The sequence below is a fragment of the Lepidochelys kempii genome, chromosome 10 (assembly GCF_965140265.1).
Source record: "Lepidochelys kempii isolate rLepKem1 chromosome 10, rLepKem1.hap2, whole genome shotgun sequence".
Taxonomy (NCBI): Eukaryota; Metazoa; Chordata; order Testudines; family Cheloniidae; genus Lepidochelys; species Lepidochelys kempii.
The window spans coordinates 32,381,390-32,408,292 of NC_133265.1; the positions used below are offsets into that span (position 1 = coordinate 32,381,390).

Sequence of the window (26,903 nt, forward strand, 5' to 3'; positions counted from 1 at the left end):
GGCCTCTCTGCTGCCCCCGCCGGCCGCCAGCCCGCCCGGAGCCCGCCGCGCGTAACCCCTTCGGCCCCGCCCCGCCCCCTCGAGACCCCAGCCCCCTCGCCCCCCCCCGCACCTCCCTCCCCTCGAGCCTCTCCCCTTCCTAGTGCCCCCCCCGGGACCCCTGCCTCCTTGTCCGCCCCCACACCCTCCTCCCCCTCGAGCCTGTCCCCTTCCTAGTGCCCCCCCCGGGACCCCTGCCTCCTTGTCCGCCCCCACACCCTCCTCCCCCTCGAGCCTCTCCCCTTCCTAGTGCCCCCCCCGGGACCCCTGCCTCCTTGTCCGCCCCCACACCCTCCTCCCCCTCGAGCCTGTCCCCTTCCTAGTGCCCCCCCCGGGACCCCTGCCTCCTTGTCCGCCCCCACACCCTCCTCCCCCTCGAGCCTCTCCCCTTCCTAGTGCCCCCCCCGGGACCCCTGCCTCCTTGTCCGCCCCCACACCCTCCTCCCCCTCGAGCCTCTCCCCTTCCTAGTGCCCCCCCCGGGACCCCTGCCTCCTTGTCCGCCCCCACACCCTCCTCCCCCTCGAGCCTCTCCCCTTCCTAGTGCCCCCCCGCCCCCTGCATCTCCCGCCTGTCCCCTTCCTAGTGCCCCCCGCACCTCCCTCCCCCTCGAGCCTCTCCCCTTCCTAGTACCCCCCGGGCCCCCAGACCCTGCCCTGCCCCCCTGACCTCCTGCGCCCCCCCATCCCCTTCCTAGTGGCCCCCTGGGACCCCAGCCCCTACTCTGCCCCCCAACCTCCTGCATCTGCCGCCTGTCCCCTTCCTAGTGCCCCCCCCCGGGACCCCTGCCTCCTTGTCCGCTCCCACACCCTCCTCCCCCTCGAGCCTCTCCCCTTCCTAGTGCCCCCCCCCCGGGACCCCTGCCTCCTTGTCCGCCCCCACACCCTCCTCCCCCTCGAGCCTCTCCCCTTCCTAGTGCCCCCCCGCCCCCTGCATCTCCCGCCTGTCCCCTTCCTAGTGCCCCCCGCACCTCCCTCCCCCTCGAGCCTCTCCCCTTCCTAGTGCCCCCCGGCTCCCTGCATCTCCCGCCTGTCCCCTTCCTAGTGCTCCCCCCCAGAACCCCAACCCCCTTGTCCCCCCCACACCCCCGAGCCTCTCCCCTTCCTAGTACCCCCCTGGGCCCCCAGACCCTGCCTTGCCCTGCCCCCCTGACCTCCTGCGCCCCCCCATCCCCTTCCTAGTGGCCCCCTGGGACCCCAGCCCCTACTCTGCCCCCCAACCTCCTGCATCTCCCACCTATCCCCTTCCTAGTGCCCCCCCAGGTCCCCAGCCCCTCGCATCTCCGCCCCGCCCCACCGCCGGCATCGACCGGCCCCGCCTCACTGCCCCTGCGCACCTCCCCTTCCTACTGCCCCCCTGACCTCCTCCCCTGCCCTCAAGCCCCCACACTCCTCGCTCCCCCAAGCTCCTGCACCCCTCCCCTTCCTACTGTCCTGCCTCTGTGCCCCCTCCTACTGCAGCCCTGGACACACCAGCTCTGCCCCTACACCCCTCCCTACTACAGCCCTGCATTGCCTCCCTCTCCCACTCTGCCAGTACCCCTCAATCCTGACCTGCAGCCCTCTGCTCTCCCAGCCTGGCTCTCCCTCACACACCACCCTATCCAGAGTATTTCTTTACTCTCTGTGTGACCTAGTCTGGCCTGCCCAGGGTTAGTTCCTTGCAGGGAGTGAAATAAGCTGCCTGGAAGGGGCACAATCCAACCCTGCTGTGGGGGGCACCCAGACAGGGCTGGTGGGGCAAGGAGGATGCAGCCAGCAAAGCAGCTGTGGGAGCTGGTTCCCAGGCACTCTGCACTGGTGCACATGCACCCCCACAGCCATCTACCCCAGATGGTGCCATCTCTGGGCAAAGGGCCCAGGCAGGGAGTCAGGCAATCCCCCCTCCATGCATGGGGGTCTTGCTGGGCCAGGCCCTGCAGTTCCACGAGGGTTGCTGGTCTACCCCCAGGAGCCCCTGCTCTGAGCTAAGGGAGCCTATCTCCTCTGGGACCCCAGAGCCTAGCCATTGCCCCAGAGATGCAGAGTGTGGGCCGCCAGCCCTGCTCCCAGCAGGCTGCTACACACCCCTGCACGGCTTGCCCCATATCCCAGCTGGCAGGGCAGTGCAGGGGCTCTGACCCACACCCCGTGGAAGAGCCCTATGGCTGCAGTAGCTTCTCTCAGCGAGGGAGGGATGGTCCTGAGTCCCACCTTGCCTGGCACTGGTACCTGGCTCTGGGCATTGGCTGGGCAGTCTGGCAAGCCAGCTTCAAAAGCAGCTGATCAATCAGCTCCTCAGCTGCAGCAGGCGAGGCACTCACCAGATGTTGGCAGGCAGCTGGGCTTTTCTGATAATCAGTACTCAGGTTAAACAACTTTTTCCTAGAGATAATTGGCAGGAAGAAAAGCATCCATCCCAGCCTTATTCTTGCTTCACGAATGCTGGAGTGGTGCTTGGTGGCTGCTCTGGGCTGCCCATGGCACACCAGGACTGCACCCATTAGGCAGTGATCTTCTTAAAAGCAATCGATTCCTAATGTGCCGTCGGGAGAGGCAGGACTAGCCTGGAGCATGTTAATGGGGGAAGGAGCTTTTCCCCCTCTATTGGAGCATCCCCAAGGTGCTGTTCTTCTCCAAGGGAATTGCTTGGTGCTGTGGAGATGCCAGGATTGCCATCCGGCACAGCCCTACGCAATCCCCAGGCACCTGCTGTGGGGACTTGACTGAGCCTGAATTTGGCAGGAGGGTCCCCGTGTTCAGGAGATGGCTCTGCCTCCCTGAGGTGGGCACCATCAAGCCCATTTTGCCCAGGACTCTAACCTACCATTCTGTCCTCCCCAGCACTCGCCCTGGTCTCTCCTGTACCAGACCCCTGGGCCCCATCTCGTCTAGCTTTCCTTGGAAGAAGGTCATGTATTCCTCTGCTACGTCCACCTGTATTGTTAATAGCGAGCCTGCCTTGGGAAAGTGTTCACGCCAACCCACAGCCTGCACCCCTGCTAGCAGAGCACAGGGCCAGCATGGTCATGGGGGCAAAGCTGAACACTGGGTTTGCTAAGGTGTGTTGGGGATAAAGGCACAATCCCCTCCCTGGAATCTTACAGTCCAGGCTAGCTCGCTCGCGGTTTGCACTGGAGGAGCACTTGGGGTACGTCTGTGCTGCAATTAAAAACCCACAGTGGGCCCGTGCCAGATGACTTGGGCTCGCAGGGCTCACGCTGTGTAGGATGGTGGTGGGTCAGCCTGTGGGCACCAAACCAGGCTGTCCCAGCACAGTGGAACTGTAGCAAGCCAGTGTTGTGCTGCACCCAGCAGGGAGAATAGAAGCTGTGATCTGCGGTGCCTTGTAACGAGCTGTGGTGAAGCCAGGAGAACGCGGCTGGGGCACAGATGGGGCCTGGCCAAAGCAGCTTTGTGGTCTAATGTCATCAGCGGGGGGGCTTGGCCCTACTCCAGTCCCCTTTAAGCTGAGCCAGTGTTGGGGAGTTCAGGGCAGGATTATTCTGCAGCCCAGAGCCAGGGCCCAGCTGCAGGACGATTACAGCACTTACATAAGCAGCAGAGCAGGGCTTTTTCCTGGGTCTTCCCTGTAATGCTGTAGATTAACACACCCAGCTCGTGGAGCCACGGGGCAGCTGGCTAGGGCCCGAGAGGAACCACAGGTCCCAGCTGCAGCCAAGGAGGACCCCAGCATTGAGCGAGCCCATTGGACGCTCCAGCCCCAAAGTGACTCCACCTTGCAGTGTGCGCGCTGTGGGGCCATGGGATCTTGGGGCCAGTGTCACGAGTGGGAATCCTCACCACCAAAGTCCCCACCAGCCATGCTGCTCTGCTGGAGGGGCGCCAGGCCGCAGGCAGAGTTCAACCCCAACAGCCATTATCCCCCAGCACCTGGAAAGCACCAGTGGCAGCCCCCTCACGTAGCCGTGGACCCAGCTACCGCCAAGGAAAGCGACAGCACATCAGTTTGAACCCACGAAACATCCACCCCATGCAAACAAACCGGCCAACGGTCAATGGATGGGACTTAGGGGTAGCTAGTCCACCAAGGGGGCTGCCAGGATGGTGGCAGCCAACTAGCCCAGAGTGCCACTGAGCTGGGATGTTGCTGGGGAGGATACACCCTCGGTGGCACAGGGGGTTCTCGGGCCTGTGTTATGCAGGGTGGGGGAGCCACAGGCCGTGCAACTGGTGCTGGCAGAGCCTGGGTGCAGGAGGCCCCGCTGGCCCATTACACGGGACACTTGGACCGACAGGCAGCTCTGTGAGGCAGCGGGAGCCCTGCATCCCACAGCAGAACCAGGGAGAGGGGATTCTGCGCCTTTGGCCTTGTTCCTCCCCCTGCCCCCATGATAGTGTGAACGGGGGCTCTGGCAACCCCCCCCCGCACCCCCCGAGGTCAGGAGCAGGAAGGGCAGCAGGTGATGGAACACATGGAGGGCCCTGCCCATGGAGCCATCCACATGAAGCTGCAGGCCCAGCTCAGGGGGCAGCTGTTCTACCCGAGCCTCCTCTAGCCACGTCTTTTTCAGCAGGCCTGGGGCAAGCACAGGTAGAGCCCTGCACGGGACTATTTTATTGATCCCGCTCCTGTCCCACAGCGCAATACTCACTCCCGCAACGGTTCTTGCATTTTTATCCCACTCCCACCTGCAAAAACCTCAGATCCCACAAATCCCACAAGGGAGAGAGATTCTCCCCGGCCACTAGAAAAACCCAAGCCAAAAACCCCACGGTTGGTTAATATATTAAATATATAAATGGAATTCAGATACAATTTTTACCACAAAAAGAATACAACAAATCTTGTTTAACCTAGGTAAACACACTAACTCCTGTTACAATAGACATCAAAACTCTCTCTAGCCCTCACTTAAATTTAAGTATTAAACCCCACCCCCTTTTTTTTTTCCCAATAAACCTGCTTTAGATTGCTGAAATTCGGTCTATGATAAACTGCTGTCTTGGGGACATCACACAGAACATCCAAACGAATTGCACCACAATTTTGCCTTAAAAGGTGCTGGGTTTTGGTTTTTTTTAATGACTATAAAAAGTTAAGTGGTTTAAAAAAAACTGGAAGTTTTTAAACCACTTGAGCACTATTTTTAGAACTTTGAACCATCCCAGTCAAGTTATTTAGGGCAGGGTTATTATTGCTTTTTGAAAAACATTTACCAGGGAAACCGTGCACAGCACTGACAGTAAGCTGCTGCGGCAGTGACAGTCTGCACGTACGTGAAGTCACAGAACAACAAAACCGGAGGGGGATTCTCTGACCTGACCCGAGCCGGTGTACAGTACGGATTCACAAAGAGGGAGATAAACACGTAAAGGAAAGAGCAGCTCAAACAAAATAATTAGCAATTTCTCCAATAGGCAATTCTTGGTAAACTGATGAGAGATTTAGGGTTTTCCTGCAAAATTACCAGTGTCTAGTTTTTTTGCCCACCCACAACAATGTACATTTTACCCACTCCTCCTATTACGGCAGCAGGTCCTGCAGGACCCCAGTCCCGCTGCGCGGGGCTCTAAGTGCAGGTAGCAACCTGCAGGAAGTGTCACTGCAGAAGGGCCCTGGAGAAACGGTGAGCTAAGCTAGGGCCTTAGGAGACAGGGCCACAGAACGCAAGGAAGCAGATTGGGCTAAGGCAGGGGGTGGGAGGGAGCGGGTGTGGAGCAGCCCGTGGGCAGAGGGAGCAGCTGCAGGTGGAAAGGGGAGAGGGCAGTCTTTCCATGGGATTATCCTTCTGATTGCTCTAGGCCCAAGAATCCTTGTGCTGAGTCACCGGAGGTACAGGGAGGAAGGGGTTGGAGTCACAAGACTGCTTGGGTTACAGAGCCCATGCTGTGGGCCTGAGTTGGGGGTATGGGGTGTTTCTGGCACCCGTCTTGGCTGTGAAGGTAGAACTTGGGTAATGAGCTCCCAGTGTGAAGCAGCACAAGTGCAGCTGATCATCCACCACGAGCCCTGGGCTTTTTCCAGAGTCTCTGCTTCAGTGGTCGTAGGCTGAGTTTGGTGGCAGGAGTGAAGTACTCTGGGTGCTGAGACAGGCACCTGCTGCCAGGGATGAAGCCATGTCACTCACTGGCAGACTAATTTGAGCTCCCCACTCTTCTGTCCATTGTTTAAGCGGGGAGACTAGAGCTGCATCCAGTGCTCCTGGGACACTGCTATTTACACAGCCTGCCTTAACCTCAGCCCCTGCCCCAGGCCCCTCTGTGCAGGCATAGCTTGGACTGAAATGGTCTTTTACTGCAATGGCAGATCCAGCGTGGTGCTGGTCATTACACTTGCCCCCCCATCTCCCTGCATCTGAGACTGCTGTTAGGTACCCAGCCGCTGATTCCATTTTCTCAAGTGCATCATCTCATACTTAATACTTAACATCAGTGCAAAATCCTCAGTGTCCAGCCACCTGGGGCAGGTTTCATCTTTTCCTGGGTATTTTCTTCTGCTGCGTGTTACGCACAGCTGGGATCAGCAGAGTTCATGAGCTCCCTCACAAAACCAACAACAAATCATTCGTTTTCACATCACAATGAGTAGAAATAAAAGCAACCAAGGGTTCAGTAATGAACTGAGCGAAACCGAAAAGTGATTCCTTTATTAGCAGCATAAAAGGGGACCTGCAAAGGGAAAAAATTGTGCTTATGCCCCTTTGGGACTTTGAATTTAGCATCTATTGAGCTTCATGACTGATTCACATTCTGGCGACAGGAAGCCCTCCTTATTGACAACACTCCTGGCCCCTTCAGTGAATGTGTGAATGCTAACGTAGATCCACTGAGGTGTCCTCCAGGGTGCCTGAGCTATCTAAGGCTGTGTCTACTCACTGAAGTTGCCTGGGATCAGTTAAACCAATTTAAGGGCATCCGCAACTGGGGATATAACTGGATCTGTTGTGATCTGGTGCAATGGATGTGTTTAGAGAAGATCTAGAAGGAAAAAACAAGCGAGAAAACACCCCAGCTCTTTATCACAAGCAGCTCAAAGGGCACATGCACCCAGTCCTATTAAAGTCCTTGGCCAGGTCCCCTGAAGAACTGGCAAGGCAGGCTAAATTCCACTGCTATTGGGAAAGGAGAGGAACGCTCGTCTTCCAGTTACAGTCACATGACGTGCTCCTGATGCGGCTGTGGAGCAAGCCTAGCCCAGATGGTTGGTGTCCCTATTTTATACAGCAGCTTCAGTGCGTCACAGTGGCTGAACAGATGACATGGTCCTTGGCATCGCTTCATTTCAGTGTACTGTCAAACAAGACTAACTCCACAAACTGAAGAGGGGGAAGTTTACTACTTAAACTACATCCAACACATGACAAGCTGCTCTTCTCTGAAATGTCATCAGAGCAATTTTCCTCCTTCCAGATAAGGCGGGGAGGGCCTGTTTCAGGACACGTTTTACAACTTTCCATCATTCTGTCAAACCCAATTCTGCATGTTCTGAGCTCAGGGCTCAGCCACGCTGGTTCCTTAAAGACAGCAGCAGAAGCAGAGCACTGTTCACAAACAATGCAAAAGAGGTTTATTGAATCATCACAGTTAGACCACGCCCAGTACAGCAACATTTGCAATAAATTAGAGAACCAAACCTATCATCCTAGTGCTAGAAAACACACTGTTCACACACGCAATGATTTCTGCTAGTAGCGCCCAGCAGAGTTACTGAATCAAGTCACAATTAAACCATTCCTTCAATACTGCAAAAACAATGACACAGGGGAAAAGCAGCTGGAAAGAAACTCTTGCATCATTACGAGGGTGTTAGCTTGGCACTGACATTGCTAACAGGAGAACCTGGATTTCCAAGTTATCAGGGAATGTGTTAGCAGCGGAACTTAAAGCCAGAAAAGTCTCCCGAGGCTGAGATTCCGGCTCTCCTGAGGCAATGTTCAGAGTGCCTGCCTGAAAGGGTTGCGTCTGAGTAGGGGTCAGGAAGGAAGAGGAAAAACCTCAAACAGCAAGAATCATTAATGCACAATGCAATCCTGATGCACAGACCACGTCCCCTGCAGCCTTGTTCCTTTCGAGGAGGTTCAGCGAGATACAATCTGCAGCTGATATATATCAGTCCAACAGGCATGCAGGCTGCAGGGTTACCGTTTGCCCATGGCACGGTGCAACCCGCAGGGCCAAGTTTCCCGAAGCTCAGCTTGGGCCATTGGTAGGTGGGTTACCTGGCAAGCTGAACCTGCTATCCTCACTGACAGCCGCTCAGTGCCACCAGCAGGGTGCAGGTGAGAATCACAACTGTGCGGTAAGGCATCCCCCAGGTCCAAAGGCACAACCAAGGGATTTGCAGGGCCATTGGGTCTCAAGTCATTCACATGCCAAGCAAGAGGCAGCAGGCTCCTGAAGGGTAGGCAAATCATGGGAACCTGAGCTAGAGCAAAGACACGAGACTGGGCTCTGCTTCCAGCACTCAGACCATTCAAAAGACCATGTTAGGGAGAAGGGGAATTCATAGAATCATAGAATATCAGGGTTGGAAGGGACCTCAGGAGGTCATCTAGTCCAACCCCCTGCTCAAAGCAGGACCAATCCCCAACTAAATTTCGAGAGAGAAGCCAAGGGAATCCGTGGCACAACACACAATGCAGGCTGCAGTCCCAGTGGAGAACGCTCTTGAGAGGAGCCCTCCCCAGACACAAGGAGCAAGGACCTGAGGCATCATCCCACTGACTGCACGTTCTGGGGGCATCCTCAGAGCAGGACGCTGCCCAGTGCACCTTAGAGCAGGGCAGCTGCATCAAGCTGCCATGGTGGGAGACTCGGTTCCCATGATGGCTAGCCGTGCTCTCTCCACTAATTTGCTCCAGTAAAGCAGCTCTGTTCCAGCGGTGAGGGCACTGAGCATAACACTCCACAACTGTATAATTTCACAAAGGGGTGGAGCGTTGTGCAGTGGGGACCCCGGCCACCTTAGAAGCAGAAGTGCAAGGTCAAACAGTTGGTTGCTACACCAGCAAACCCTAGCAGTAGATGCTGCAGTTAATTTTGCCCGGAGTTGTTCCCTAGGGCCTGGCTCTGAGTAACTGAGGAGCCAGGTGCTGCCAAGTCAGATGCTGGGGGCGTGGTGCCCAGCAGCAGTTGAAGTCGCAGTACAGTATGTGCTGGCGGAGGAAGCTGACACAAGCAGCTTCGCTGTCCTGCACAGCCCCCTCTCCAGCACCAATCACACCCTGCAGTGTTCCTACGCATGGCCTTGACTTAGACCAAAGGGAGGCCAGCACTTAGCCCCACCACACATCCTGGGGGATTATCGCCTGCCCTTAGTGTGAGGAAGCCTTGCCCGTGCCCGCTGGGGATCAGCTCCCCGACTCTACGGGCGCCGCACACTCCTCCCGAGGCCTCGCAGGGTCCTGCTCTCGCCACAGATGAGCGATGCGCCCACTCCAACCCGCCAGCCCTCTGAGTGTCCCCCCGGAGCACCCAGCCCTGCTCCACTGGACACAGGCAGAATTCACAGATTCGCTGCTCCCAAAGAACCAGGACCTCAGCTTAGCAGTCACCCCACAAGCCTGCAGCACAGAGCTCCAAGGAGCTGTGACGACTGGGGCAGTGACAGGGCACTTCTGGGCACTGAGGTACGACTGAGGCACCTGCGCTGTGCCTGGCCCCCAGGGCATTTCACCCCGGAGCATGGTGCCCCAGGGCATGCCAAGGGAGGCCCCAAAAGGAGACACCCCACCACTTCTGCCCCTCCCACTGCAACCTCAGTACAGAGCGACAGCAAACGGATATGACCACACTGCAATGGCAGCACCCAAGTGTCCTACCCGCCACACAGCTGCTAGCACGGAGAGGGGCAGCGTTACCCAGCGATTAGAGCAGCGGATCAGGAGTCTGGGCTTTGCAGAGTTCTCCCGCCAGCCCTTTCCCAAAGAGGCCTTGTATGACCTTGGCCAGACACTGCACAGCCTGTCTCCATGTCCCCCTTGCTCAGTGAGGTAGCAGTGCTCAGAGGACTCTCCTCGCAGGGGTCGCGAGGCTGAATTAATGTCTGACGAGCAGCACACACCCTGGGAACAGCTGGCTGGCCTCCTCCTGGCAAGGAACGCGGGCAGCTCCACTCTGAAGAGCGCCTACAAACAGCCCTGTGGGTCCCAAGTACACTCGATCTGCCCAGCCGATGAGCAGAGAGTGCGTGCTAGAACCACAGGGACTGGATAGCCAGGCAGGGGCTTGTTATGGCTCTTGCATCATCTACAACTGGAACTTCATTCACAATTCTGTTCCTGATGAGTGAACCAGCTGCGGCAGGGCCAATGGGGGAAAAGCAGCCCATGCTTCTCTCAGCCAGTAGCAGGCAGCAGCTCTGCACCTCGGTACGCAGCAGGAGCAGCAGGCTTGGAAAATGAGGAACTGCAGTTTATACAGAGACCTTTTCAGAGTAGAACTGCACTTTAGTCTGTGGCTCTCCTGGGCCAGAGAATATCTGCCATATCCAATACACCAGCCATTGCATGCCCCACTAGACTCACTCAGTACCCATCTCACCACATTATCCCTGGCGAGCAGCACTCGGGTATTCCATTGAGAGACCAAACACGCCATGTCCACGCCACTCTTTGGAGAAGGCAAAAATTCCTACTCAGGAGAGCCCGTCTGTCTGATTGGGCAAAAGGAAAAGAAAATCCAATATCGCACGCACACGTGCACACATACACACTCCCTCCCTCCTCATCTTGCTCGCTCTCACCCAGATGCACGTGCCCTCCCTCACTGCAAACACCAAGGTGAGAGTAATCAACTGAGGCCTCTCTCCGGCACCCAGACATGCCCTCCCTGGGTCCTAGTTTGGGGTGTGTTGGGAAGGTGGCCCCGGCTGAGGTACGCCCTGCAGCGCAGCAGGTATTGTGTGATTTAGAAAGGGAAAGAGGCAGATCTCCTGGAAGTGATGGCACTTCAGAGACAGCCAGGGACTGAAGCCCCATCAGTTCAGAGGCTGGCTGCGCTGGCAGCCACCTGTGCAGGATTTGGGGTGCCCAAGCCCTGCGGGCTCACAGGTGGATTTGCTGTGGCTGTTTTCTCAGCAGCCAGCCTTTGGCTTGTGGATCAAGAACGGCAGCTTCCCACACGAGTTCGTGATCTGGGTTTAATGAGTCCATTGCTGGAGGAGAGTGCTGAGATGGCTCTCTGGGGTCTCCCAGGGAGCTCACATTTGGCTGCTGAATCGCATCCTGAAGAAGCGGTCCCTGATGTACTGCTCACTGTCCCCCGCCACCTGGCTCAGCCAGGTCACCCTACTGTCAGCGATGTCCTCTTTCAGCTTTCGCTTGGTGACAGACAGCCAGCCTGGCCCCTTGCTGCTCTGCGGCCCAGTCAGCAACACGTAGCAGGCATGCCGGCTCCGCTCAAACAGCACCGCTGGAACAGAGAGAAGGGGGTTACAGCCAAACCCCTGCCCGGGACAAGGGCAGATCAGAGCGCTGCAGCCAACCGAGACTCCGCAGGCTCTGTGAGAGACAACAGTGCGAAGGGACAGTTGCCACAGGCAGCGTCTCCACTGGAGGGGCCCAGGGAGCAGCACTTACCGTCGAAGGCAACTATTCGGTCTGGGCTATTGTTCAGCTCCAAGAGAACATTGGGGTAGGACGGATGGAACAGATACAGATTCTGGAGAGCCACTTTGGAGCCCTGAAACAAACAGGAGGCATCAAGGTGGGGGAGCACTTCATCCTGCCCAGTTGGGCAGAAGCCACAGTCAAAACACGCACCTGGCTTTGGGGAAATAAGCCAGGTTTTGCCGAACTCTGCTAGTTTGTGCCAGATGGCACCAAGCGTGAGAGCCGGGCGGCAGACATTACCAATCCAGCCTGGTCGGATGAGTCCCATCAGTACCAGAGCTGGGTGTATTCACTGGTCTGAAAGGCCCCCGTCTGTTTCTCATAACATTCCTGAATGCCCCAGGTGCCCATCAGCCACACACAGGGCACAGAGAGGGGGAGGGTTCAGGAAGACGTACCCAGCGGTCATGGGGAAAACACTTAGCACGTCTGCACACAACTATCAGGCTGATGTTGACAAAGGTCCGAGAGGGAGCAGCGTCATCACTGCCCCTCACTCAGCTCTCACAGCCCCTCCCCTGGCTGGTTCCCAGCACCAAGAGGCTGACCTGCCAGCTGACTTTCCCCATCCAAGTCGCTGTATGCCACGGCCACGGCGAGACAGACAACGCTTGAGGGGCACCAGAGAATCCACGGCCTCAAAACAAGTTCTATAGGGGCATTTGCCGTAAGTATGAAAAACCAAAGCTAACCCTCCCCTGGGAGCTCCAGCACCTGCAATTTTCTAACCGCTTGGTAAAGACACATGCAGACACTAAGGCACCAAGTCTTCCAGGTCGCCACCTCCTCCTGCCGGATGAGCTGAGCTGCCCCCCGCTTACCAGCCCCATCCACAGCACACCAAAACACTTGCCTGCCAAGCTTCCAAGAGCCAGGCTGTGAATGAGTAAACTTCGGCTTAAGAACCAGCTAGTTGCACCGCAGTCTAGCAAGCACCTTTCACTGCGCAAAGCAGAGACCCCTCTGCTCAGCTCCTTAGGCCTGGGCTGCATCCCCTGCAAAGCCAGCACGGCACCACAACTCGGGGTGGGGGTGATGTGGATTCAGCCCAGGTCATCACAGGAGGGGAGCAGACTGTGATACTGACCAAGGGTACTGGGCCACACATGAGCAGAGGAGAGCCTGGAGGGACGTGTCCAGGCACGTGTGTGCACACAGTACAGGAAGGGCAAAGTGCTTCCCCGAGGCTAGCAGATTTCAGAGTGTGCGTGTGTGTATGGGTGGGGGCGGCTGAGGGGGTGTCCTGCAAATTCCGGTTCAAAATCAGAGTGAGCCTAAGGGACTGCCCTCACCGTTTCATTGGCCTCTGCCTGGTACTCTCCCCAGAAGAGGAACGTGGACCGGTGATCTGCAGTATTGAGAGTGGCTGGCCTTGGACTCCCTGCTCTTGAATTCAGCTCCAGCTCCCAGTGGACTGCTCCAGAGCCACCCTCAACAATCATGATCTGGCAGAGAAGAAAGACCAGAGCTTACCTTGAAGCATGCAGCACACAGAGAGTCAGGGGCCCAGCTCCACACCTCCCTGAGGGAACAGTGCTTGGCTACATGGGGAAATCAGATCAGGGCACGGTAGCTGAACCCAGACTCCACGGAATGAGCTGCCATTTGGAATCTGTACTCTAGTTCCTCCCCAGACCGCTACAATTTTCCATTGCTCCAATCCCAGGCTCCTCTGACTTTCTCAGCACCTATCCTGGGTATTTGCTCTCTCTCCAATTTGCGGGATGATCACAGCTGAAATGGACACCATGGAAACATGCATGATGCAGCCAGGAAGGCGGCACCTAGGGGCCTTTATGTGTAGTTAGCCATGTCAATGCAGAGTCACATCTAGAGGTGCTGCGAGAAATCAGACCCAGAGCTCTGCCTTTGGATTCACCTGTCATTTATGGTTAGTTACTTGCAGGAGGGAAGAACTCCACACACTGTCTGGGCTGACGAAGGAACCTCCTGGAGAAAGAGCTGCACATCTCAGCAAAGGCCTTTGACACCTATCAAGAGAGCCAGCTCCCCTCCGCCCAGTGCAGGGCTAACTCCCTGTGCACATGGTATTCGAGCCCAACCAAACACAGACTGTAGCCAGCAAGTGAGCAATGAACGGGGGGATCAAAGCAAAGAGCTTTCAAACCTTCTTCCTGTTGGGTCCAACTCCACTTTCAAGGACTATGTGGAGAACGTCAGGTGTGTAGTAACCAAACACTGGCTCACTGCAAGAGAGACAGGAGGAGAAGGGGACTGAGACAAGGTACCGAGCAGCCAGGGAACAGGTGTCTCAGGCCCAGTGCCTGTTTGTCTAGAGCAGCCTGTACCCAGCCCACACCTAGCCTGGTGAGAGACTCAACTGATCCCACAATGGCTCAGCATTTGACATTATTAACTGGAAGAGCTGGGGGTCAGACCCCTTTTTTCCCTAGGCTAGAAGTTCTGCCGAAGCAGCACCCAGGTCCTACTTCTTCCCTGAGACAACAGGAACTTCAACCCCTGAGGCACAGGTAACCAGGCTGGGGCACAGAAAGGGGAGGTTCATGTAGTCAGCACTGGCCTTCAGAGAAGATGTAGGATTACCACCCCTCCATGGCACATAAGGTAATAAGCAGGCCAAGTTTCTACCCACGCATATGGCTACAGTATTCGGGTCGGGGGTTGGAGCCAGGCTATTGGGGAGGGGGTTTGCAGCGGAAAAAGACACACACTACGTACCATGACCTTCTCTGCCCTCACTCCCTGCTGTGGCTCCAGGGGAGAGACAGTCTTGGAAGAACCACAACACAGCCCCCCACTCCACGAATTGCAGCCATGTCCGTCGGAAATAGACTGATTGAATGAGGCTCCCCATTCACCCTCCCTAGAGTCAAGCTCTCCCCTTTGTGAAGGGATACTAGATCATATGAAACATGCACTTTACACGAAGGAGGGGCTGTTTATCCCTGGAACTCAAGTGTCATTGGGCAAACTCTTGGAAAGGAGCATCTCTCTCCTGCAATGGCAGCATTACCTCAAGATGTGGGAGGCGTTGACTGTCCACAGGGAGTTAAGAGTTTGTCCATCGAGAAGCTCAGCCATGTCTGACTTCACAACCAAGATATTCTCCCCCGATTTCCCGGGAACCTTCACCAGGTAATGAATGTCTCCAGAGCTGAACAAGGAGATGCCAAGACAAGGAACTAGTGAGATTTCCTACCTGAGAATACCACTTTATTCTTAGCATGCCCGATGCAGAAATCAAAGGCTATCATACCGCCAGGAAAAGGAAAGGTAAACAAGACCATGCGCCAGGCCAAATGTCTCTGCTGAAGCCAACATTTGGGGAGGAGAAGTTGCAGGTTGCCAGCTCTCCCCATCCAACTGGGCACTCTCACTTCACAGAGAGCAGCTCTCTTGGGTGCCACATGCAAGAGAAGTAAAGCATTCACTCTCCCTGCACTCCAGGTGGCTGTATGAGGAAAGCACTCTAGACTTGTGCCCTTTCTTTCTTTACAACTGACGGATCTCTGCAACCTGGAAGTGCTCCCTTCCCTCTCTGGGGAATAAAGAGATTTCCCTGACTGGTCACTGCATTAGAAATTCAGGTGCTGTCTAGTGAGTGAGTGACCAAAAAAATATGTTCTGGAAAATTCCCTTATCCCCTGCAGTTACACGCAATTCTGGTACCTACCAATCTCCCGCACTCCCTGATCTCTGCCCTCATGCTTTAGCCATATCCAAACCCACAGCCCGGTCAGTAATCTAGGGGAGAGTTAAGGTTGTGTGGCTCGTGTGGAAACGCGTTTGGATGTGCAGGGTTTAACTAGCTGTTGGAACTGAAAGGATGTCTGTAGTGGAGCTGAGGCGTCAGAGCGCGTGGGGGGGAGCAGGAGAGTTTGCATTGCTGTGGATTTGAAAGTTCGTTTAACTGACGATGGTCTCATTTTGACAGATTGCACGGACTGGGACTGTGCTTTACCCATAATGCAGTTGGCTGTTCATCACCATGCGCGCGCATGCACGCATTCCGGTTTGTACTGATGGTTTTAGTCTAAACGAATTTGAACTGGAACTCTCCAAAGCCTAAAACTTGGCAGAAATCATAGAAATAAAACATGGAGGAGACATTACACCATCCAGTCCATCTCCCTGGGGCCAACACAGGACTGGGACGTGCAGGGCATTTGATCTGTCCTGATTGTTGGGAGTCCCCCACGCCTTCCCTCTGGCGATGATTCCACAATCCAATAGATCTTGCTGCCAGGAAGTTTTTCCTGCTATTTAGCCTCAAGCCATGCTCTCAAATTCATCCCTTTCCCCCTATTCTAACCCCTGTGTACCACACTCACTACTTCCCCTCTGTCTTTGGTGTCTTCCCCCAACCAATATATAAGCAGAATTACATCCTCTCCACTTTGTCGTCACTCACTGAGTCAGCTCCCCCAGCCCCCTCCTCATTGTTTGGCACTGGAACATGCTCCTGGACAAGCCAAGAGCAACACTGTGAAGCGGATCTTAGAGACAGCTAAACCACACTGTTGCATGCTTCAATCAGTGGATCAGAGGCCCCACGTATAAATCACAAGGTCAGGAGGATGTAATGCTGCTACCTGAGAAGAGGTATGTGATGTGTGGGGCTCTCGACCTTCTTCTCCCACTGAGAATCTTGCTTCAGGCTGGTGAGTTTACTTTCCATCCCAGTTGCCATGCTGTAGAGATCCTTCAAGGAGTAGCCATAAAGAGAATTTACTGTGCAAACAAAGAGAAATCAGGATGACAGAGGAAGCTTACCTTGACCATTGTGCTGAACTGTGCAAATGAGGCCTTCTCTCCTGTCCTTTCCGCTCAGAAATTGTGCGTCAGATACTTAGGGAAGCACAGACTAACTTAGCAACCTGCCATACACTCACTTGGCATTACCTGTGTTTCAAACTTACATTTCAATGCACTGTCCAAAGAACATGTAAAGAGCACACTGTGGGTTCACAAGATGAGCTCTTATTTTCAGTAGAGGGCTCTTTCTGTTGCTTTATCTTGAATGTCATTTCAGAACCTGGAAGCTAGTCTTGCAAGAATGTGGAATACTGTACGACAAGCTGGAAGAGTATTTATGCATTTCGAAGTGATGGTCACTTCTCCATACTGGGAGCATATTTAGCGTTCAACCAGCAAGAGGCCTTACCAGTATTGAAGAGAACGTAGTAGGAGCCAGTCTTAGTCACATGCATAAGATAACCAGGCCTTGCGCCCAGACTCAATCTGCCACTGGTTCCAATCTGCTCACCATTCTTCCCCGAATAGATGAAACTTTTAGTCTACAGAGAAAAGGAAAACCCGAAGAATAAATACTTATTAACACCACTGCTGCAGGTTAGCATTCTCCTGCTGCTGCATCCCAAACCCTTGGGGAGGCTGATGGCGTGAGATGGAAAGGTGGCTGCCTGGGCATAGCTTGCACTGTGGCTCGCCCATCTGTGTGGAGCCTTCTCCACACATCAGAAGACACTTTACATGCCTCGGATCACTTTTTGCTGTTGACTTAAGACAGGGGTTTTCAAACTGAGCTCTTGTCAGGGGGTACGCGTGAAAAATCCTGCGATGGCGGACTACACATTTTATTTAGCAAGACTTTGCAATCTAATCATAGGTATACTACGACCCAATTCTAGATAAGGGTATGCGGTAGACTCCATTATTTGGAAAGGGGTATGTAGCCTTAAAACAGTCTGAAAAACCGTTAACTTTAGACAATTTCAGAGTAACAGCCGTGTTAGTCTGTATTCGCAAAAAGAAAAGGAGTACTTGTGGCACTTTAGAGACTAACCAATTTATTTGAGCATGAGCTTTCGTGAGCTACAGCTGCATCCGATGAAGTGAGCTGTAGCTCACGAAAGCTCATGCTCAAATAAATTGGTTAGTCTCTAAGGTGCCACAAGTCCTCCTTTTCTTTTTGCGAACTTTAGACAATGCAATTCACAGCACACAAACAATTTGCCACATACCCATCTGGCCACTAGGTGTCACTGTCTGGCATGAGCCTCAATCTTTTTGTTGTGCATAATTAACCACAGGCCAAGGTTAGGCCTATTAACAGTAACAACGTGACTGTAGAACTGCTTGTGCGTTTTTGCTGTTGTATTAGGTAACAGGGAAATTTAGCTTTACAGGACGCTTATCTTACCCATGGCAGCAGAGTGACTGGCTAGGTCTCGCCTCACTGGTTTATTGAGGGAGGCTGTCTAGGACAACACCGGCTTTCCTCTTTCTGAACAATGCCAGCTGAGCTCTAACATCCGTTTGGCCAGAAAGAAGAGCACAAGGCACTCAGAGCAGCACCTCAGCAAACCTGACACCCGGAATCAACAGACTATGGGCACCCTGAACCAAGCTCCCACTAAGGCTAGCTCTATAAAACGGTAGTGCCAAAGAGAATGCAGAGCCCAACCTGCTCCCACTAAAGTCAATGGCAGGACTCTAGTTGTTAGAGCAGGAAACCTGTTGACCAGACAGGAATTTTTCGAGAACCAAGCTGGAGCAGACACCAAGCACTCTAGAAATGCTTCAAGCAGAACACTACACTGGGAGCCAAAATGGGGTCAGATTCATACGACTAGCCAACAACCACAGCTAGCAGAGCCAGCAGGCAAGATCTCCTGCATGGAGAGGGGCAGGGGAGGGCCTCTGAAGGCAGTATGTGGGTGACTGGGATGGGTAGGGACACAGAGGACAAAAAGGGGGAAAGAAACAGAAACAGGTGAGGAAGAGGAAAGCTGGGAGGTGGAGTGGGATCCAAAGGAGCCTCCCACTCAAGGGGTGAATGGGTGGGTGAGGTATGGTTTGATCTTGCTGGAGAGATAGACACATGAACTGGGAAGGGAGGTGAGCTGGGGAAAAGAAGGTTTGAAGTAGCTGGCACTCGGAGAGTTAGCTGAGGATGTTGATTACTGTAAGGGGACTTAAGAACTTGATTTTCAGAGGGAATGACATGGAAACTCATGACTGACTCACCTCCCCTGGACACCTATCCCAAGGTCCCCAGACAGAACAATAAACTTCCCAGTTGTTCCCAATCTCCCAGGCTGGGGAGCATTGGGGGGAGGGGGGGAACCTATAGTTCAACAGGTCATAAATTTCTATCCATTGCAGAGAGTTCAGTTCTCATAGATTCCTACATTCCAAGGCCAGAAACAATCACTGTGATCTTCTAGTCTGGCCTCCTGTGTACCACAGGCCAGAGAACTTCCCCACAATAATTCCTAGAGCAGATCTTTTGGAAACACATCCAGTCTTGATTTAAAAATGGTCAGTGATGGAGAATCCACCACGACCCTTGGCATGATCTCATGGTCATTTGTGAAGCTCTTGAGCACTCGTACCCTATCAGTCCTCAAGGAGAGTAACGGCCAACACCATGTACACACTGGATTGGACATATGGCAGAAATGTCCATGACTTGCTCCTCACTGTTCAGTTTAATACACAAATAAACTATTACAGGTGAGAAGCGAATACATGCAGATGGCTGCCTGGCACAAATATGCATAGAAACAGACACAAAGCATAATGAAGAGCTTATGGCAGCACAAACTGTACTCCCTCTATTTGAGATTAAGATCTCAGCAAGTACTGTATTCACAGCCCTAGCCCCAAGGGCCTATCAGGAAAATGGCCATTTAAACATCCACCCACCCAGCTCCTGGAGCCTATAAACTCCCCCACCCGTAGCCTGACTCTGCTGCCACTCTCAGGAAAGCCAGTAGATAGACCTTTCTGCTAATCACAATACTATCACTTTCAATCTCAACTGTACTTAGCAACAGAATCAATCCACTTAAAATAATGCTGAAATAAAAAGAAAACGGTACACAGTTCAAGCATAGAAGTTTCTGGTTATCAGGGAATAAGGTACAGATTATCAAGGGGTGCGAAATTCGGTTAGGAGCTGGTGGCATAAGGAATACATAATCTGCAATCTTCCTGATTGGGGGTAAAAGTTTAACCGGTCAAAGTACAGACATTGAGATATGGGGGTATGTTGTCCATATGATGGCTATGTTCAGGTGTGGAGTATAATGAGCGGATACGATGATGGGGATGGATCTACCCTCATTTGGTGGGATATAATGTTCAGTGAGTTTATGGTTCCAGTTCATACAGTCCAAGGGAAAAAGCCTCTCAGTCCCTTTCCCATAGTGGATGCACGATGTCGTACCGGCTCACACCTCCTGGTACTGTCGGTGGCCAGTGATGTGTTCGATATAGATGTCCCTGGACCATCGGATGGTGTCTGAGGTATTACTCCAATACTGGTTTCTTCCAAGCTGTAAAACTTAACATGAGGTTGCCCACACAGTGAGCTAAGGCCCATCTTCCATACTAAGGGCACGGATTCTTTTATCTGAGATGTGGCAGAACCCCAGCCCAGTGCTCCATCAGAAGGGTCAGAGGAGGGTTCACAATGGCTAAAGAAGTTGAACAGGATAAAGAAAACCTCAAACCCCTGACAAGGCTTTGCAGAACGTGGAATGCATTCAAACATTTTTTGGCTGCTTTATCTATAAGTTGTGAGATAAGAAGACGACACAAGTGGCGAGGGGAACGCATGAGAGGGAATAAAAAACAGAGGAGATGCAGGAGTAAGAAGAGGCGGTGGAATTTCTGATGACCGCGGCAACAGATCATAGCTACTGAGCTGCTCCAGTATTCTGTGTCTCTGAGAATGCAGGGCTCCCACACCTCCAGTGTTGTCCAGTTAAAGAGGGACACGTACAGTTAAAGTGGTACCACCTTCACAGTGTGGACAGCTATATTGGTATAAAGGTGCTTTTGAGCGGTATAGCTATTCCTGTTCGGGAAGGGAATAAGCTCTCTGGTATTAGTCACCTTTATATCAATATAACTGTGTCCACACTACGGGCTGTTCCAGTGTAGCTCTGATGATAAAATCATCCCCCTAATTGACACAACGATACGAGTACAAACACTGTGTAAAGTACAGGCCTTGGTCAAATCTCAGGTATGAAGGGGACATCATCAGCTTAACAATCACAGTTCTGAAAAGCAAAAATCTTCAATTTACCTTCTCTACAGTGCTTTACAGGACCCAAGCAGGACATTTCAGAACCTGATTTCCTAGTGCTGGTTTGCATTTCTCTCAGCCTGGGCAAACAGACCAGGCCAGGCAATTGCACTCTTGTTCACCATCAAGGGGGCAAGGTACCATGGCTGGGCTGCAAACTCAGCAGGGGAATATTTACACCAAAATATAGTTTTCACTGGGATTTATATTTTTAGACCAGTGAAATATTTCTGTTCATTTGAGGGAGCGGTAAAACTTTATTGGTCCAAAAGCAGCAAGACAATGTCCCTTCTGGGTGGGGAAGGGGAGGGGGAGGGGAAGGAGACCTGCCCTACTGAAACATGCTGGTCTCACAGAGGCCCCGAGGGGGTACTTCCCGTTTTAGAACACTCCTGTCACACCTAGCAGTATGTGCAAAGGGCCTATCATGGCTCAAAGTGATGATGTATGTACCTCATCTCCTGCAGTGATAAAGATCATCACGTCCTGAACACCGTCCCCATCCACATCTGGCATCTTTAATAAGGGAGTCACCACGGTATAATTAGCTCCAAAACTGTTAAACTGCCTCCATCGAACTTCCCCTGAAAAACACAGTTATTCCTGTTACGAGAAACATTTGCTCAAAATATGCAAAACATTTGCTCAGAATATTGTTTAGTGGCTCTGTGGGACTAAGGAACAATTTGTCATTACTGTTCTCTGAGATACCCCACAGCCTGATAGCCCATCCTGCATCATCACCTAGCCCTGCACACTGGGGTGTCTGATTTGGCACTTCATAGTTACGGGTCTTCTTCGCATTTCAATTATAAATTCAGATGTTCATGGGTTTTATTCACAGATGAAGCTCAAACCTAGCTTTCAGCTGGGGAGCCTGAATGGAAAGGGCCTAAAATACAGCTGCACCAAGATGTCTTTCCTAATTCTAAACAATGAACAAAAAAGCGTATGCTTGGCTGGGACTGGATCTCAAGTATTTTTGTGGGATCTGCTCTAGGAGAAAGATTTTTCTTTGACACTCTGAAGCTACTTCTGAGCAACTTCATGGATGCATGAGCGCATTACAGTATGCCACAGCTGAATTCCAGAGACACAGGGAAACTGGGAGAACCTCACCCCTACTGGGGACTGATGCCTGCTGATAACAGCTAACACCAGCCCAAAGCAGGTAAGTGGCATGAGGAGCTCCTTTTCATGACCTGTAAATTTGATGTGATCTATTGAGGGAAGATCCTGTGTGATTTTTATCAGACACCTAAGACACTACATAGAAGTCTAGATTTAAATGAATTAAACATAAGAGTGGCCATACTGGGTCAGACCAAAGGTCCATCTAGCCCAGAGTCCTGTCGGCCGACAGCAGCCAATACCAGATGCCCCAGAGGGAATGAACATAAGAACATGTCATCAAATGATCCATCCTGTCACCCATTCCCAGCTTCAGGCAAACAGAGGCTAGGGACACCATCCCTGCCCATCCTGGCTGATAGACCTATCCTCTGTGAACTTATCGAATCCTCCATTAAATTATCAAATTAAATTAAAGTAGTCTTCAGCAATTCCTTACTGATATCTTTGCTTCTGCACAGAAGTAGATCTGCCAACCTGGATGTTAGGGGACACAAAATCACAACTGAAGATATAAACTATACATGCTCAACGACTTTTAAAATAATGAAACCTCTGTCAGCATCTTACCCAATTTACCAAGATTCCTCATCAGACGATTTTTAAATCAAGACTGGATGTTTTTCTAAAAGATCTGCTCTAGGAATGATTGTGGGAAGTTCTCTGGCCTACAATAAGCACATGAACACAGTGGTCCCTTCTGGCCTCGGAATCCATGACTCTCCCGTATCTGAGGAATGGGCACACAGCCTGCCTGATCACTCCTTTGCCAATTGTTTTTGTGTAAATGCAAGCTGTGATATTTTGATTTTATATTTATCGTCCCATTTTACCAGCTCAGAAACAGCTAAAAGGGCTTTGCTTACATTTTCCAAATACAATTCAACCACCACACATATGCGGTTCAGACAAAGGAATTTTACCCTTCCAGGAGTGCAGGATAATCGCTGGCTCGCGGTCATAATGGCAGCAGTGCTGAATAGCAAGGAAACTTTGTGCTGTCTGCAGCAATGTAGAGCAGGTTGCAGCCTATGACCTCAGTGGAACGCTCCCAAAGCTTTGACCCCAACATTAGAATTTGTTACTATCACAACAGATTTGGAATGGGAGGGTTCCTCTGAGGAGCGGAGGGTAGCGGAGAATTTTACCCCCACAGATAACAAGCAAACAGACAAGGGAGGGAAAGAATATAAGTTTTAGCTAGTGATACCCTGACTCCAAAGTTGCCTGAGGCTATGAAGGGAAGGCCAGGCTGATGCATCACATATTTAATTGCAGGTGGTTTTATTCTTTTCTGGGTAGACAGCGAAGTGAAGTTGGAGAAATGTGTCCCATTTCTCAATGTGTCCCTGCCTCAAAATGGAGTCTGATTTAGCACAGACATAGGCTTGAGCAATAGTCATTACAATCCAACACGAGGGAACTTTGGTGCTTTCATGCCCTTACTATGATCCTCATTAAGGATGAACACAGAATCTAATTACCTCCAGTCTTCTGCTCAGTTGAGGGAGAATTTCAATGGCGTCCAGAGACCTAGAGTACAACTGCACTTCCTTAGGGTTTTCAGAGTTAAGGCAAGTAGAAGGCAATGAAAAAAAGAGATGGAAAATGACACATGCATATGCAGGAAATCTACAACAGAACGTACTATTTTGTCTGGGAAAGAACTGTGAGACTAAATCTTTGAGGCGGTGAAAATTGAGTCTTGCCACTGATTTGAAAACAACCAGAGGAGGATGAAATGCGAGACTCTCCCTTCAGGATGGAGGGCTCCCAAGGCAACTATCTTAGAACAAAGATACCTGGGTAGTTAGGACTTTCGTTAAACCATGAAGCAGGACTCTCAGGGGAAAAAACCTTTTCAAACGCTCTCCTGGATTTTACTCCTAGGTTAAGCTACCACTGTCCTTTGGTGGCTCTCTAGGATCACTGATTTGTAAAGGGATTATTGGGAAGAAGCTGTTTATTTCTTTGACTTCTAGGTCCCTGATACGGTGATGTTTGGAAGGCAATCACTGCCCTGTTCCGAAATATATCCTATATGAGCTACCCATGAAATGAACTGCGAGCTTGACATGCTTCACAAGGAAGAAGCTGAAGATTTCCATTGCACCAAAGACCTGGTGTGGAGAAGTGCTCACTGTATGGTATCAGGACAGAGCATCAAACGACTTACAAGTAGACATTGCCATGCAGCCATCTGCAGGGGTGCTGGAACAATTTTTGTAGTGGGGGTGCTGAGAGCCAGTGTTATAATAGTAATAGCAGGGCAGTTACAAAGTTAGTCATACTAACTGTGTTTGTATATTATTGCCATTTCTCCCAGCCTTTTACTAAGCACAACAAAACAACCAATCAAACAAAAAAACTAAACACCACCCTGCCCCCGACACACACACACACCCCTACCCCTCTTTGGGGACAGAGCCTGGCTCTTCATATGCCTTTGTACCAGCACCAAATACATTCAGGGCACTTCTATAAGGGAGAATGACCGGCTCAGTGTTACCAGACATTTAGACCCTGGCTGAGTGACATTCTGGAGTAGGCAGGAGAGCTTTTTCTACATTTTGTAACGTACCCATATTGAAGCAGAACTGCCTTGTCTACACAGGGATGTTAACGTGTCCTAAATTTTGCCATTGAGCAACACCAGGGTTTACTTTGACCAGCTAACACGTTAAAACTACAACTTGGCTTGTCCACATTAGGATCTTAAAATATATGGGCTGACACCTTTTCTCCTGGTGAAGATAACACTTAACAAGGAGGCAGCACTATTTTCATGCTAGTCTTGCTCAATGGAAAAACACAGGACCTGAAAGCAACTAAACCAGGGGAGGGCAAACTACAGCCCAGATCCAGTTCATCAGGGTTTTCAATCCGGCCCACGGGATTGCCAGCCCCATGGTGCACTGGGGCTAAGGCAGGCTCCATGCCTGCCCTGGCCCTGCGTCACTCAGGAATGGGGAACCGCGGCCAATGGGAGCTTCGGGGGTGGTACCCCCAGGTGAGGGCAGCACGCAGCAGAGCCACCTGCCCCGCCCCCAGGAGCCATTGCCGGACATGCTGGCCACTTCTGCAAGTGGCACGGGGCCAGGGCAGGCAGGGAGCCTGCCTTAGCCCCGCTATGTGCCACTGCCACTCCAGAGCCGCTTGAGGTAAGCGGTGCTGGGCCGGTGCTTGCATCCCACACCCCAGTGCCCTGCGTTGAGCCCCTTGGTGCACCCCAACCCCCTGCCCTGAGCCCCCTCCTGCACTCCACATCCCAACCCCTTGCCCTGAGCCCCTAACCCCCTACTGCACCCCAACCCTCTCCCGCACTTTGCACCCCCTGCCGAGCCCCCTGCTGCACCCGGCACCCGTCCTGCACCCCAACCCCCTTGCCCTGATCCCCCTCCTGCACCCGTATGCCATGCCCTGAGCCCCAACGCCCTGTCCCCCCGCACCCCTTCTACACCCCAACCCCTTGCCCTGAGCCCCTTCCTGCACACCGCACTCCCTCCTGCACCCCAACTCCCTGCTCCAGCCCTACATTCATGGCCCTGCATACAATTGCCCCATCCAGATGTGGACCTCATGCCAAAAAGTTTGCCCACTCCTGAACTAACCCAAAAGGGGCATGTAAATAGCTTCCATTATTTCTACAGATAAAAGGAAACTGTGCTGAGAGATTTCTTTCAAGACAGAGGTTCTGCTGATTGACCGGTAGTTACCCTTCCTCAGTTGATAGGGAGGAGGGCCTTTTAACCTTCTGGGACTGTTTTCTATCCCACCCTTGCAGCTGTCTGTCCTGAGTTTATCACAGTATGTATCATTCTTGTATCTAAAACTAGAAATATGAAGTATTACTCTGAAGTCCTATTGTAATTATGCAAAATATGGGCCATTAATGGTGGTTTAGAACCTTGATGGCTCCCATTGACTAGGACAATTGGTTGTAAATGGCTCTGTTTACTTGCAAGCCTTCCTGTGTTCCTGTTTCAGAGTAGCAGCCATGTTAGTCTGTATCCGCAAAAAGAAAAGGAGTACTTGTGGAACCTTAGAGACTAACAAATTTATTTGAGCATAAGTTTTCGTGAGTTACAGCTCACTTCATCAGATGCATGTGAGTCAGGGTGGGAAGAATGAATGCTTGGGGTCTCACAGGACATGTAACCTGGTACTGGAATCCATCTTAAACCTGGTGCTTTTCCATTTAGAAGGAAGGGTGGGGACCCAGAGACACAAAAGATTCCCGCCTTGTGCCAAAGCTATAAAAGGAGGTGGAACAGAACAAAGGGGCTGTCAGTCATGAGAAATCCCCTAGTTACCACCTGAGCTGGAACTAACAAGGAGTGTACCAGGGGAAAGGATTGGGCCCAGACTAAGGAGGAGTCTAGTCTGTGAAAGAAGCTTACTGGAACATCTCTGAGGGTGAGATTTACCTGTATTCAGTTTCTTAATATATGAGGCTTAGACTTGAGTGTTTTATTTTGCTTAGTAACTTGCTTTGTTCTGTCTGTTATTACTAGAAACCACTTAAATCCTACTTTTTATACTTAATAAAATCACTTTTGTTTATTAACTAACTCAGAGTAAGTGATTAATACCTGGGGGAGCCAACAGCTGTGCATATCTCTCTATCAGTGTTACAGAGGGCGGATAATTTAGGAGTTTACCCCGTATAAGCTTTACACAGAGTAAAACAGATTTATTTGGGGTTTGGATCCCATTGGGAACTACGTGTCTGGGTGCTGGAGACAGGAGTACTTGCTGAGCTGTTTTCAGTTAAGTCTGCAGCTTTGGGGTCGTGTTTCAGACCCTGGGTCTGTGCTGCAGCAGGCTAGTGTGTCTGGCTCAACTAGACAGGGTTCTGGAGTCCCAAGCTGGCAGGGAAGACGGGCTCAGCGGTAGTTTCGGCACATCGGGTGACAGTCCCAAGGGGGTCTTTGTGACCGAACCCGTCACACCTATTATATCAATATCCTCATTCAATACCAGGCACTCAAGTTCATCCATTTTAATATTTAGAGTTACTGCATTTGTATACAATCACTTATAAAATGTGTCAAAATTTAGTTTTCTCCCTTCATGTGATGGGACTGAATAGGACTCTTTCATTTGCCTATTTCTCTTCAGTTTCTACCTGTACTTTA

At 52.0% G+C, this 26,903-nt stretch overlaps 1 protein-coding gene across 1 annotated transcript in view; it reads right to left on the reverse strand.

Annotated features, from left to right (window-relative positions):
- Positions 1-7,523: 7,523 nt before the first annotated feature.
- The window catches only part of FAM234A (family with sequence similarity 234 member A), a 54,330-nt gene continuing 34,950 nt past the window's right edge, over positions 7,524-26,903 (reverse strand). Inside the window, exons 5-12 of the mRNA XM_073362711.1 lie at positions 21,088-21,218; positions 16,738-16,870; positions 16,166-16,304; positions 14,587-14,727; positions 13,720-13,798; positions 12,884-13,036; positions 11,559-11,661; positions 7,524-11,391 (exon numbers count right to left, since the gene is read on the reverse strand). Of these exons, the coding sequence (XP_073218812.1) occupies positions 11,180-11,391; positions 11,559-11,661; positions 12,884-13,036; positions 13,720-13,798; positions 14,587-14,727; positions 16,166-16,304; positions 16,738-16,870; positions 21,088-21,218 (1,091 nt within the window). The 3' untranslated portion in view covers positions 7,524-11,179. The remainder of the gene's footprint in view (positions 11,392-11,558; positions 11,662-12,883; positions 13,037-13,719; positions 13,799-14,586; positions 14,728-16,165; positions 16,305-16,737; positions 16,871-21,087; positions 21,219-26,903) is intronic.